General features: G+C 43.9%; 1 protein-coding gene across 1 annotated transcript in view; it reads left to right on the top strand.

Annotated features, from left to right (window-relative positions):
* The window catches only part of LOC115811200 (E3 ubiquitin-protein ligase TRIM63-like), a 14164-nt gene extending 4842 nt beyond the window's left edge, over positions 1–9322 (top strand). The window contains exons 3-9 of the mRNA XM_030773308.1: positions 4149–4326; positions 4674–4769; positions 5134–5367; positions 6798–6820; positions 6946–7070; positions 8459–8698; positions 9204–9322. Of these exons, the coding sequence (XP_030629168.1) occupies positions 4149–4326; positions 4674–4769; positions 5134–5367; positions 6798–6820; positions 6946–7070; positions 8459–8698; positions 9204–9322 (1015 nt within the window). The remainder of the gene's footprint in view (positions 1–4148; positions 4327–4673; positions 4770–5133; positions 5368–6797; positions 6821–6945; positions 7071–8458; positions 8699–9203) is intronic.
* Positions 9323–15000: the final 5678 nt, after the last annotated feature.

Below are 15000 nucleotides of genomic sequence, written 5' to 3'. Positions count from 1 at the left end.
ACAGGCCAGAGAGAAATGTGCAGTCAGAGAACAGGCCAGAGAGAAATGTGCAGTCAGAGAACAGGCCAGAGAGAAATGTGCAGTCAGAGAACAGGCCAGAGAGAAATGTGCAGTCAGAGAACAGGCCAGAGAGAACTGTGCAGTCAGAGAACAGGCCAGAGAGAAATGTGCAGTCAGAGAACAGGCCAGAGAGAAATGTGCAGTCAGAGAACAGGCCAGAGAGAAATGTGCAGTCAGAGAACAGGCCAGAGAGAAATGTGCAGTCAGAGAACAGGCCAGAGAGAAATGTGCAGTCAGAGAACAGGCCAGAGAGAACTGTGCAGTCAGAGAACAGGCCAGAGAGAAATGTGCAGTCAGAGAACAGGCCAGAGAGAAATGTGCAGTCAGACTTTAGTGTAACGCTACAGACATAAATATCAGCCACGCCTGCCCTCGACGATTCAGGCGGAGCTTATGTTTATAGCAATATTTCGGGGCCTAGATTCTTTTAGGACAAGGAACTCCTCTTGTTTTAGCCAGCTTTCTGTCAGACACAGCATACCAACTCCGGGAACAGTGATGAGATGTTGTCCTCTGAGCACAGGATCACGCGTTCAGTAATCCTAACTTTAACCTAAGCATGAACACTAGTTAATCAAGTTGTCAAAATAGGCACCGCGAGACACCAATATAACCAGCACGCGGCTTGTTATTTTTTAACTGGGGCATGCCCAGTAGTCACTGACACTACTCTATGGAGTATATAGGTTAACAGGGAGGACGGCCCAGTAGTCACTGACACTGCTCTATAGAGTATATAGGTTAACAGGGGGGACGACCCAGTAGCCACTAACACTACTCTATAGAGTATATAGGTTAACAGGGGGGGCGACCCAGTAGTCACTGACACTGCTCTATAGAGTATATAGGTTAACAGGGGGGACGACCCAGTAGTCACTGACACTGCTCTATAGAGTATATAGGTTAACAGGGGGGTCACTGACACTACTCTATAGAGTATATAGGCTAACAGGGGGGACGACCCAGTAGTCACTGACAGTACTCTATAGAGTATATAGGTTAACAGGGGGGTCACTGACACTACTCTATAGAGTATATAGGTTAACAGGGGGGTCACTGACACTACTCTATAGAGTATATAGGTTAACAGGGGAGACGACCCAGTAGTCACTGACACTGCTCTATAGAGTATATAGGTTAACAGGGGGGTCACTGACACTACTCTATAGAGTATATAGGTTAACAGGGGGGACGACCCAGTAGTCACTGACACTGCTCTTTAGAGTATATAGGTTAACAGGGGGGACGACCCAGTAGTCACTAACACTGCTCTATAGAGTATATAGGTTAACAGGGGGGTCACTGACACTACTCTATAGAGTATATAGGTTAACAGGGGGGACGACCCAGTAGTCACTGACACTACTCTATAGAGTATATAGGTTAACAGGGGGGACGACCCAGTAGTCACTGACACTGCTCTATAGAGTATATAGGTTAACAGGGGGGTCACTGACACTACTCTATAGAGTATACAGGTTAACGGGGGGACGACCCAGTAGTCACTGACACTACTCTATAGAGTATATAGGTTAACAGGGGGGACGACCCAGTAGTCACTGACACTGCTCTATAGAGTATATAGGTTAACAGGGGGGTCACTGACACTACTCTATAGAGTATACAGGTTAACGGGGGGACGACCCAGTAGTCACTGACAGTACTCTATAGAGTATATAGGTTAACAGGGGGGTCACTAACACTACTCTATAGAGTATATAGGTTAACAGGGGGGTCACTGACACTACTCTATAGAGTATATAGGTTAACAGGGGGGTCACTAACACTACTCTATAGAGTATATAGGTTAACAGGGGGGTCACTGACACTACTCTATAGAGTATATAGGTTAACAGGGGGGACGACCCAGTAGTCACTGACACTGTTCTATAGAGTATATAGGTTAACAGGGGGGTCACTGACACTACTCTATAGAGTATATAGGTTAACAGGGGGGACGGCTACAAATTGCCAGCTGTATATAACCCACGTTCTTTTCACAGCACCACTCAGACAACCAACAATTTAGTGACGATAATCTGTTGTACATTCGGTCATGTTGCCAAAAAGAAGTGAAGCCAGAGCATATTAAACGTCTGTGTGTCAGGTCATAACCCTCTACAGTCTTCCTCACAGTAACGTCTGTGTCTCAGATCATAACCCTCTACAGTCTTCCTCACAGTAACGTCTGTGTGTCAGTTCATAACCCTCTACAGTCTTCCTCACAGTAACGTCTGTGTCTCAGATCATAACCCTCTACAGTCTTCCTCACAGTAACGTCTGTGTGTCAGTTCATAACCCTGTACAGTCTTCCTCACAGTAACGTCTGTGTGTCAGTTCATAACCATCTACAGTCTTCCTCACAGTAACGTCTGTGTGTCAGTTCATAACCCTCTACAGTCTTCCTCACAGTAACGTCTGTGTGTCAGTTCATAACCCTCTACAGTCTTCCTCACAGTAACGTCTGTGTTTCAGGTCATAACCCTCTACAGTCTTCCTCACAGTAACGTCTGTGTGTCAGTTCATAACCCTCTACAGTCTTCCTCACAGTAACGTCTGTGTGTCAGTTCATAACCCTCTACAGTCTTCCTCACAGTAACGTCTGTGTGTCAGTTCATAACCCTCTACAGTCTTCCTCACAGTAACGTCTGTGTGTCAGTTCATAACCCTCTACAGTCTTCCTCACAGTAATGTCTGTGTGTCAGTTCATAACCCTCTACAGTCTTCCTCACAGTAACGTCTGTGTTTCAGGTCATAACCCTCTACAGTCTTCCTCACAGTAACGTCTGTGTTTCAGGTCATAACCCTCTACAGTCTTCCTCACAGTAACGTCTGTGTGTCAGTTCATAACCCTCCACAGTCTTCCTCACAGTAACGTCTGTGTGTCAGTTCATAACCCTCTACAGTCTTCCTCACAGTAACGTCTGTGTGTCAGTTCATAACCCTCTACAGTCTTCCTCACAGTAACGTCTGTGTGTCAGTTCATAACCCTCTACAGTCTTCCTCACAGTAACGTCTGTGTGTCAGTTCATAACCCTCTACAGTCTTCCTCACAGTAACGTCTGTGTGTCAGTTCATAACCCTCTACAGTCTTCCTCACAGTAGTGTTTAGTGCTGATGTGAATAACAATCTCAGGACATTTACAGTCACTATTAGTCAGCATTTTACGGTTTGCTTTGATGGCGGTCGGTCTAACACCTGACAGACGTTGGACTATTGGACTACGGTAGGTGGGGTTGCTACCTTCACATTTCTTACCGTAGGATCTGCGGTTGCCACAGACCTTTGAACAGGTGCCTCAGCAGGTGAGACACTGAGTGGAGTGAACCTGTTGGGAACCTGACAGGGGAATGGTGGGGCCCATGGGGGGTGGTTTTAGGTTTGTGACGATGTTACCAAAGCGTTACCCATCTGCCCCCCTGTGAAGGCTCTACTGTCGGAGAAATGGGGGGAACGGCTAACGTCAGCTACCACTGTAACATCCAGACCCGCCGAGACGACTCTAAAAAACCTCTCCCCTTTTCTAATCCTGTATATGGTCCAGATGTGCCCTTCCAGCACCGCAATTTACTCTGTCTTACCCTACATTTATCACAAATACAAATACAGTTAGGGGTAAAAAATGCATGATTAAACATGTCGCCCTCCAAGCAACACAACAGAGTCCATTCTTAGGTACACCCTGAAGCCAGAAACCGTTTGCGTTGATGCCATTGTCCCAGTTATTCAAATACACATTTTCATTTAGTTTTAAAGTGGGATTAATTCTGAGCTGGGTGTGGTCAGCAGTTCTGGACTAAAGCTTGTTGTTGAAGGACTCGAAGCTACAGAGTATTTTGGGCAGTTGGTTTGAGATTCTTCCTAAACTACAGAGTATTTTGGGCAGTTGGTTTGAGGTTCATCCTAAACTACAGAGTATTTTGGGCAGTTGGTTTGAGGTTCATCCTAAACTACAGAGTATTTTGGGCAGTTGGTTTGAAGTTCATCTTAAATTTTTGAAGTGTGCAAAGTCAGTGGAAATCAGTCTAATTCTTCATGTATGGTCTCTCTCTCTCACTCATTTCTCTCTCTCTCTCTCTCTCTGTAGCACTAAACCAGAGCCAGAGACGAAGGCTGAGCAGCCGCAGTGTGCAGAACACAATGACGAGAGAATAAATATTTACTGTGTGACATGTGCAGTCCCCACCTGCTCACTTTGTAAAGTGTTTGGTGCTCACAAATCCTGTGAAGTTGCTCCGCTTAACACTGTCTATGAGGCACAAAAGGCAAGAACACGCTCTCTCTGTTTCTTCAAGTTGACAATAAAAATAATTGCAAGGCCAGTCATCATCATAAAATGAAGCTTGTTATAGTTTCTGTGTTGACAACATGTTTAACCTTATTAATATTGACTTTCCCCTGCGTGTGCGTGTGCGTGTGCGTGTGCGTGCGTGTGCGTGCGTGTGTGTGTGTGTGTGTGTGTGTGCGCATGCGTGTGTGTGTGTGCGTGTGTGTGCGTGTGTGTGTGTGCGTGTGTGTGCGTGTGTGCGTGTGTGTGTGCATGCGTGTGTGTGTGTGTGTGCGTGCATGTGTACGTGTGTGTGCGTGTGTGTGTGTGTGTGTGTGTGTTTAGGAGGAGCTGACTGAGTGCATTGCTCTGTTGGTTGGTAATAACGATCGTATTCAGGGCATCATCAGCCAACTTGAGGAAAGCTGCAGGATGGTGGAAGTAAGTGCGTGTGTGTGTGTGTGTGTGTGTGTGTCCGTGCGTGTGCGTGTGCGTGTGTGCGTGTGTGTGTGCGTGCGTGCGTGTGCGTGTGTGTGTGCGTATGCGTGTGTGTGCTTGTGCGTGCGTGTGTGTGTGTGCATGTGTGTGCGCGCGTGACTGTGTGTGTGTGTGTGTGTATTTGAGGGAGGTGTGCATGTGTATACAGAAGTCATTAGTTTTCCTAGCATAGCTCTGTCACTAACATATGTGTCTTATGTCACATCTCTGTTAACACGTCTCTGGGTTTGTGTCCATATGTGTGTGTGTGTGTGTGTGTGTGTGTGTGTCCATATGTGTGTGTGTGTGTGTGTGTGTGTGTGTGTAGGAGAACGGACGCAGGCAGAAGGCTCAGGTATGTGAGGTGTTTGATCATCTGTACGGGTTATTGGAGGAGAGGAAAGGAGAGATGACTTTGAGGATTACTGCAGAGCAGCAGGAGAAACTAGACTATATCAGCAGCCTGCGGCATCGCTACGCTGAGCACCTGGATGACACTGCCAAACTGGTCGAGACTGGAATTCAAACCATGGAGGAGCCTGAGATGGCCATGTTCCTCAAGGTCAGCAGGAAAACCTCTGAACCCGTGCGGTTCTGTAAGACTGCAGACTGAATCAGCATTACTGACTGAACCCGTGCGGTTCTGTAAGACTGCAGACTGAATCAGCATTACTGACTGAACCCGTACGGTTCTGTAAGACTGCAGACTGATTCAGCATTACTGACTGAACCCGTGCGGTTCTGTAAGACTGCAGACTGAATCAGCATTACTGACTGAACCCGTGCGGTTCTGTAAGACTGCAGACTGAATCAGCATTACTGACTGAACCCGTACGGTTCTGTAAGACTGCAGACTGAATCAGCATTACTGACTGAACCCGTGCGGTTCTGTAAGACTGCAGACTGAATCAGCATTACTGACTGAACCCGTGCGGTTCTGTAAGACTGCAGACTGATTCAGCATTACTGACTGAACCCGTGCGGTTCTGTAAGACTGCAGACTGAATCAGCATTACTGACTGAACCCGTGCGGTTCTGTAAGACTGCAGACTGAATCAGCATTACTGACTGAACCCGTGCGGTTCTGTAAGACTGCAGACTGATTCAGCATTACTGACTGAACCCGTACGGTTCTGTAAGACTGCAGACTGATTCAGCATTACTGACTGAACCCGTGCGGTTCTGTAAGACTGCAGACTGAATCAGCATTACTGACTGAACCCGTGCGGTTCTGTAAGACTGCAGACTGAATCAGCATTACTGACTGAACCCGTGCGGTTCTGTAAGACTGCAGACTGAATCAGCATTACTGACTGAACCCGTACGGTTCTGTAAGACTGCAGACTGAATCAGCATTACTGACTGAACCCGTACGGTTCTGTAAGACTGCAGACTGATTCAGCATTACTGACTGAACCCGTGCGGTTCTGTAAGACTGCAGACTGAATCAGCATTACTGACTGAACCCGTACGGTTCTGTAAGACTGCAGACTGATTCAGCATTACTGACTGAACCCGTACGGTTCTGTAAGACTGCAGACTGATTCAGCATTACTGACTGAACCCGTGCGGTTCTGTAAGACTGCAGACTGAATCAGCATTACTGACTGAACCCGTGCGGTTCTGTAAGACTGCAGACTGAATCAGCATTACTGACTGAACCCGTGCGGTTCTTTGAGTAATGATAGTAAATATTTATAGTAAATAGTATGATAGTAAACAGCTGTGTTGAAGCCCAGACATACACACACACACACCGCACACACGCGCACACACACACACACACACACACCGCACATATAGTCTTACACCTGCGCACACATACACACACACTCCTACACATATACACACACACTCTTACACACACACACACACTCTTACACACACACATGCATACGCACACACTCCTACACTTTTACACGCACGCACACACACACACACACACACACACCTCCATCTGTTGTTGACCTCTATCCCCTGTCTGTCTTCTAGAACACAAAGGCCCTTCTACAGAAGTGAGTAAATTTAAAAGTTATTTATAATTTATAATTCATTTATTATTTATAATTCATTTGTGTCACTGCTCAGCCTGCATTTTAACAGTCACAACATGGTTAGTTTAATTGTGACTGTGTGTCAGAATTGCTGAGGGCAGAAACACATCTCACCTGGAGAAAGTGGAGCGGGGATATGAGAACATGGATCACTTCACTGCCACATTTGAGCGGGAAAAAAAGGCCCTTCTCAGCATAGACTTCACCAGAGGTGTTATGATCAGTTTGTGTGTGTGTGTGTTGGTGATGTGTGTTGATGTGTGTTGGTGATGTGTGTTGATGATGTGTGTTGGTGATATGTATGTGTGTGGTGTGTGTTGGTGATGTGTGTTGATGATGTGTGTTGGTGATGTGTATGTGTGTGGTGTGTGTTGGTGATGTGTGTTGGTGACGTGTGTTGATGATGTGTGTTGGTGGTGTGTGTTGATGATGTGTGTTGGTGATGTGTGTTGATGATGTGTGTGGTGTGTGTTGATGTGTGTTGATGTTGATGATGTGTATGTGTGGGATGTGTGTTGATGTGTGTTGATGATGTGTGTTGGTGATGTGTGTTGATGTTGATGATGTGTATGTGTGTGGTGTGTGTTGATGTTGATGATGTGTATGTGTGTGGTGTGTGTTGATGTGTGTTGATGTTGATGATGTGTGTGTGTGTGGTGTGTGTTGATGTGTGCTGGTGATGTCTGTTGGTGATGTGTGTTGATGATGTGTATGTGTGTGGTGTGTGTTGATGATGTGTGTTGGTGATGTGTGTTGATGATGTGTATGTGTGTGGTGTGTGTTGGTGATGTGTGTTGGTGATGTGTATGTGTATGATGTGTGTTGATGATGTGTATGTGTGTGGTGTGTTGGTGATGTGTGTTGGTGATGTGTGTTGATGATATGTATGTGTGTGGTGTGTGTTGGTGATGTGTGTTGATGATGTGTATGTGTGTGGTGTGTGTTGGTGATGTGTGTTGATGATGTGTGTTGATGATGTGTATGTGTGTTGTGTGTGTTGGTGATGTGTGTTGATGATGTGTGTTGGTGATGTGTATGTGTGTGGTGTGTATTGGTGATGTGTGTTGATAATGTGTGTTGGTGATGTGTGTTGATGTGTATGTGTGTGGTGTGTGTTGATGTGTGTTGGTGATGTGTGTTGATTATGTGTGTTGGTGATGTGTGTGGTGTGTGTTGATGATGTGTGTTGATGATGTGTATGTGTGTGGTGTGTGTTGATGTGTGTTGATGATGTGTGTTGATGATGTGTGTTGATGATGTATATCTGTGTATGTGTGTGGTGTGTGTTGATGTGTGTTGGTGATGTGTGTTGATGATGTATATGTGTATGATGTGTGTTGATGATGTGTATGTGTGTGGTGTGTGTTGGTGATGTGTGTTGGTGATGTGTATGTGTGTGGTGTGTGTTGATGATGTGTGTTGGTGATGTGTGTTGATGATGTGTATTTGTGTGGTGTGTGTTGGTGATGTGTGTTGGTGATGTGTGTGGTGTGTGTTGATGATGTGTATGTGTGTGGTGTGTGTTGGTGATGTGTGTTGATGATGTGTGTTGGTTATGTGTGTTGATGATGTGTATGTGTGTGGTGTGTGCTGTTTCAGATGGTGATGATGATGATGATGGTGATGATGATGATGATGATGATGAAGACGAGACAGATGGGGTTGTTGGGAGAGCTGTACTGGGGGAGCATGAGGCAAGCCCCACTCCTCCCACAGCAAATCCTCCTAAACTGACCAATGAGAATGCACTCCCCACCGTGACCTCAAAGTCACTGAGATCCCCAAATCAGACTGGTGCCTCCACCCATATCCATGCTACCACTGCCTCTGCCGCCCATGGTCAGTCCACGCACACACCTACACAGGTGAGACGATCAGTCCAGAACCTCTAATAATCTGCATGAGGGCCGCACATTATTTTGCTATTTTCTCAGAAATCTTCAGATAGCCCATCTCCATCTGAGGCAAGTCTGCTTTGATGGCACAGAAAACCAAAATAACAATAAGTATGTATGAATGCATACATAAACAAACAAACAAATACATTCATAGTAGTAGTAGTCATTTAAGCAGGCTGGGTTGGTCTTCTCGGGTACAGGGAGAATGGTAGACGTTTGGAGGTGTGTAGGGATGACAGCATGGGCCCAGGGACACATTGAAAATAGAGGTAAACATGGCGCTAGCTGCTCAGCACATGATTTTAGCTCCCGCCCAGGGATGTCGTCTGGGCCAAGGATGTTGTCTGGGCCAGGGATGTCGTCTGGGCCAGGGATGTCATCTGGGCCAGCGGCATTCCTGCTGTTTACTTGTCTCAGAGCTCTCCTCACGTTGTGCTCTGAGGCAGAGAGTGGGCGGTCCTCACCGGTCAGGTTGCCCACTTCAGTTGCACCAGCGCTAGCTGCTATCCTAGCAGTGCTAACAGTGTCGGTGCTCGTGCTGAAGGCCTGGAAACGAGCACAGTAGGTCCTTAAATCTTCCACCAGTGAGGAAGTCCACGTCAGCCAAGGTGTGTGTTTGTCCTCTGTAGTCTGTGATCATCTAAAGCCTTTGCCAAATGCGTCTGCTGTTGCGATCGCACAATTGAGCCTCCACTTTACCCCTGTGCTGCCTTTTCACCGCTCTCAACGGTTGTCTGAGCTTGTAGGACACCGCTTTGTACGGTAACAGGCAGCTGTGTGCTTTCAGAGCCTCACAGATTCTTCTGGTTAGGAGAGACCGTAACAGTCACCATGGGATGATATTGTCTATCAGCTTGGATATGAAGCACGTCACCACTTCCGTAAACATGTTGATGTCATCGGAGCTCTCCCGGAACATGTCCCCGGTATGAGAAAGATGGCATTGCGGCCAGCCTTACCAAAAGCTGGGAGTCAGGTGGCTGTAGCCGTTCTTGACAGGGTGTAGTAATGATCCAGTATGTTTTCACCGGCATAATCTGTTTGAGGTTCACCTTCTTAAAGTCCAATGAGGGTTGCATCTGGGCATTTGGCGAAGTGTTTGTTAATGGTGTCATGTAATGTGGACAGAGCGGTGTCTGTGTCCACCTGTGGTGGAATATAAAAGGCAATGATGATGGTCGTAGAGACCTCCTCAGGGCAAGTGGAGAGGCGACAGAGGATCACTAGGTCTTTGGGATCAGGTGAGCAGGAGCGCGACAGAACAAGAACATTACTTGGATCACACCAGCTGTTGTTGGTCATGAAACACACTCCACCACCTTTAGACTTGCTGGATACCTCTGTCCTGTCCATGCGAAACACGGGAGAATGTTTTGGCTGGTTGATCTGGCACTGCAGGGGAGAGCCATGTCTCTGTGAATCAAAGGATGTTGCAGTCTCACATGTCCCTTTGGAAGTGGACCCAGGCCCTGATGTCGTCCAGCTTGTTGTCCAAGGATTGAACATTAGCAAGCAGGACACTGGACAGGGGTGGACGGAGTGCACTCACTCACAGTCTGTTTCAGACTCCGCCATGTTTGCCCCTGGGTGTCTACTCTCTGCTGTTTCGCGGAGGCTCGTTTCCATTGTTAGGATCCACGTTGCTGAGGATCTCTTTCAGCCAAGTGGGGCTGTCCCGCATGACCTCAGAAACAAGTCATGTCTCTGAATTAACTTATTATGGTTCTTATGGTTGCAATGCTCAGAAGTGTGCTGCGGTTGTAGGAAATTAGCGCAGTTGACTGAGAGGTAAAAGAATGCAAAAATGACTATACAAATAACAAACGAAAAGCACAGTCTAAGCGGATGCAGTAGCTACAGTGACTGGTCTGAGCTGCACCATCTTGACTTTAAGTGAGTCAGACTGTGTACAGCCTAGTGCTACAACATAACTAGACTGCAAGTAAACATCAGCAACACAGGTGGACTTCACAAGAACAACAAATCAGAGGGACAAATGTACATTAAGTTAGTCCTGTGTATACAGTTATGGCATAGCTTCAGTTCAGTAAATGTACATTAAGTTAGTCCTGTGTATACAGTTATGGCATAGCTTCAGTTCAGTAAATGTACATTAAGTTAGTCCTGTGTATACAGTTATGGCATAGCTTCAGTTCAGTAAATGTACATTAAGTTAGTCCTGTGTATACAGTTATGGCATAGCTTCAGTTCAGTAAATGTACATTAAGTTAGTCCTGTGTATACAGTTATGGCATAGCTTCAGTTCAGTAAATGAACATTAAGTTAGTCCTGTGTATACAGTTATTGCATAGCTTCAGTTCAGTGAATGTACATTAAGTTAGTCCTGTGTATACAGTTATGGCATAGCTTCAGTTCAGTACATTTACATTAAGTTAGTCCTGTGTATACAGTTATGGCATAGCTTCAGTTCAGTAAATGTACATTAAGTTAGTCCTGTGTATACAGTTATGGCATAGCTTCAGTTCAGTAAATGTACATTAAGTTAGTCCTGTGTATACAGTTATGGCATAGCTTCAGTTCAGTAAATGTACATTAAGTTAGTCCTGTGTATACAGTTATGGCATAGCTTCAGTTCAGTAAATGAACATTAAGTTAGTCCTGTGTATACAGTTATTGCATAGCTTCAGTTCAGTGAATGTACATTAAGTTAGTCCTGTGTATACAGTTATGGCATAGCTTCAGTTCAGTACATTTACATTAAGTTAGTCCTGTGTATACAGTTATGGCATAGCTTCAGTTCAGTAAATTTACATTAAGTTAGTCCTGTGTATACAGTTATTGCATAGCTTCAGTTCAGTAAATGTACATTAAGTTAGTCCTGTGTATACAGTTATGGCATAGCTTCAGTTCAGTACATTTACATTAAGTTAGTCCTGTGTATACAGTTATGGCATAGCTTCAGTTCAGTAAATGTACATTAAGTTAGTCCTGTGTATACAGTTATGGCATAGCTTCAGTTCAGTAAATGTACATTAAGTTAGTCCTGTGTATACAGTTATGGCATAGCTTCAGTTCAGTACATTTACATTAAGTTAGTCCTGTGTATAGTTATGGCATAGCTTCAGTTCAGTAAATGTACATTAAGTTAGTACTGTGTATACAGTTATGGCATAGCTTCAGTTCAGTAAATGTACATTAAGTTAGTACTGTGTATACAGTTATGGCATAGCTTCAGTTCAGTACATTTACATTAAGTTAGTCCTGTGTATACAGTTATGGCATAGCTTCAGTTCAGTACATTTACATTAAGTTAGTCCTGTGTATACAGTTATGGCATAGCTTCAGTTCAGTAAATGTACATTAAGTTAGTCCTGTGTATACAGTTATGGCATAGCTTCAGTTCAGTAAATTTACATTAAGTTAGTCCTGTGTATACAGTTATGGCATAGCTTCAGTTCAGTACATTTACATTAAGTTAGTCCTGTGTATACAGTTATGGCATAGCTTCAGTTCAGTAAATGTACATTAAGTTAGTCCTGTGTATACAGTTATGGCATAGCTTCAGTTCAGTGAATGTACATTAAGTTAGTCCTGTGTATACAGTTATGGCATAGCTTCAGTTCAGTAAATGTACATTAAGTTAGTCCTGTGTATACAGTTATGGCATAGCTTCAGTTCAGTGAATGTACATTAAGTTAGTCCTGTGTATACAGTTATGGCATAGCTTCAGTTCAGTACATTTACATTAAGTTAGTCCTGTGTATACAGTTATGGCATAGCTTCAGTTCAGTAAATTTACATTAAGTTAGTCCTGTGTATACAGTTATGGCATAGCTTCAGTTCAGTGAATGTACATTAAGTTAGTCCTGTGTATACAGTTATGGCATAGCTTCAGTTCAGTACATTTACATTAAGTTAGTCCTGTGTATACAGTTATGGCATAGCTTCAGTTCAGTGAATGTACATTAAGTTAGTCCTGTGTATACAGTTATGGCATAGCTTCAGTTCAGTACATTTACATTAAGTTAGTCCTGTGTATACAGTTATGGCGTAGCTTCAGTTCAGTGAATGTACATTAAGTTAGTCCTGTGTATACAGTTATGGCATAGCTTCAGTTCAGTGAATGTACATTAAGTTAGTCCTGTGTATACAGTTATGGCATAGCTTCAGTTCAGTACATTTACATTAAGTTAGTCCTGTGTATACAGTTATGGCATAGCTTCAGTTCAGTGAATAAAGCACTAACAGGGGGCTAAGGTGCTGCTTCATGTTTGCTTATTTCATTTATTTGTTGATTTGATTTATTTTGCTTTTAGCTCATTTTGTCCTTGTTTGTCTGTTCATTCCTTTGTTTGTTTCATTTACTTTGGCTCTCTGAATCTGTCTCTCAAAAGCAAATTCAACACCAAAACTGCAAACTGTTGATCATGTAAACACTAATTCACATTCACCACAGAAGAATTATTTGAGCATGTGAAAACAGCTCCCTCTACTGTTGCCGCTGTGAATGTGAAAAAATGAAAATCGACACAAATGTGCAGTGTCTTTGGCTGACATGAATGTGCAGTGTCATTGGCTGACATGAATGTGCAGTGTCATTGGCTGACATGAATGTGCAGTGTCATTGGCTGACATGAATGTGCAGTGTCATTGATTAAAGATTAAAGATCTTTGGCTGATAACATTGCTCTCTGTCAGTCTCTGTAGTCTCCCTGCAAATCCAGGCATATTAAACCCTATATATACTATATATTCTCATTATATCTGATATTTTAAATCTTATATATATTATATATTCTTATTATATCTGATATATTAAATCTTTGATTTCAAATCCAGGCATGCAGTTCAAGTTCAGGCTCAGGTCTATCTCACAGTTTTCTCAAATGATTTACTCTGATCTCATTTCGTTGTCAAATGATTTACTCTGATCTCATTTTGTTCTCAAATGATTTACTCTGATCTCATTTCATTCTCAAATGATTTACTCTGATCTCATTTCATTCTCAAATGATTTACTCTGATCTCATTTCGTTCTCCCCAGATCCCCCACCCCAGTCATGTCAGTCGTGTCAGTCGTGTCAGTCACGTCAGCCTCTCTCACTTCTTTCATTCTTCTTTTCCAAAAGAATCCGTTAAAAAGAAAACATTAAAAAAAAGAAAACACGTGTAGATGGTTCCTGCCTTTTTGTTTATTAATCACAGCGGTTGTTGGCACTGAGAAAGGGGAAGTGCTTTTATAAGCTGATGGTTGATTTAATGAACATGTTACATGTATAAACTAGAAGTGTCATACTAACAAAATTAAAAAACTGAAAACTTTACGCATAAACGCAATTGACAAAACATTGTCCTGGGCATGCCAACAGTGCCATCTTTTTCATTCTTTGTGTAGTAGAAAAACAGGTCTGATTGACAGGGCTGGGAACTGGTTTTCTCTGAGGTCCTGCCATAATGTCAAGAATCATGGTGTCATGAGTGTCGGGGTGGTGTCTGTCATCATGCTCCTCACATTAACTGTCTGTCATCATGCCCCTCGCATTAACTGTCTGTCATCATGCTCCTCACATTAACTTTATGGTATTTTATGTCGGCTTTGGTTACATTACCTCACATTAACTGTCTGTGCATCTCAGGACACATGCACTGTTTTTCTCTGGGGCAATATGGCTTCGCTCCAGCCTTGTGGGACTTGGGGCAGTATGGTGAGGTTAAGGTTAGGGTTAGGGTTGGGGTTAGGGTTGATTGGTATCATGCTCTTATGTGTGGCACTCCATATTTTACGAAGAGTATGAAAATTTTGTCCATAAGGTATCTTTACAGACTGATGTTCCTGAGTCCTGTTGAAGCTTCCTGTTGTTTAAACAGGATGTTTTGATCTTTGAACCTAAAGCAGGACATGTAGACACTAACCTTAACCCTAACCCTAACCCTGACCCTAAGCCTAACACTCAAAAGAGCATTTAGTTCCGGCTGTTGAGACGTGCCACATTAGGACATAAAGATGTCTTATTTAGTTCTTATTTAGTTTTTATTTAGTTCTCAGAACAAATGAAGTGGGAGTAAAGGGTTAGGTTTGACTTGCCTTTGCCTGGTCCTCTGTGGAAAAAACAGCTGAGTCCATCAGTCATATTCTGTTCTACAGTACATTCTGAACAGTGATTGGCCCAGAGAGAGGGAAGGGAGTGACTAAATGGAGTCACAAAAGAGGGATCAACCTGACAGCCTCCCACCAGTGGCTCCCTGCTGTACTCTCTCTCTCTCTCTCTCTCCCCCTCTCTC

The sequence above is a fragment of the Chanos chanos genome, chromosome 5 (assembly GCF_902362185.1).
Source record: "Chanos chanos chromosome 5, fChaCha1.1, whole genome shotgun sequence".
NCBI classification, from domain to species: domain Eukaryota; kingdom Metazoa; phylum Chordata; class Actinopteri; order Gonorynchiformes; family Chanidae; genus Chanos; species Chanos chanos.
Note: the sequence above shows the minus strand (reverse complement) of the source record. Positions and strands in the feature narration are given on the sequence as shown.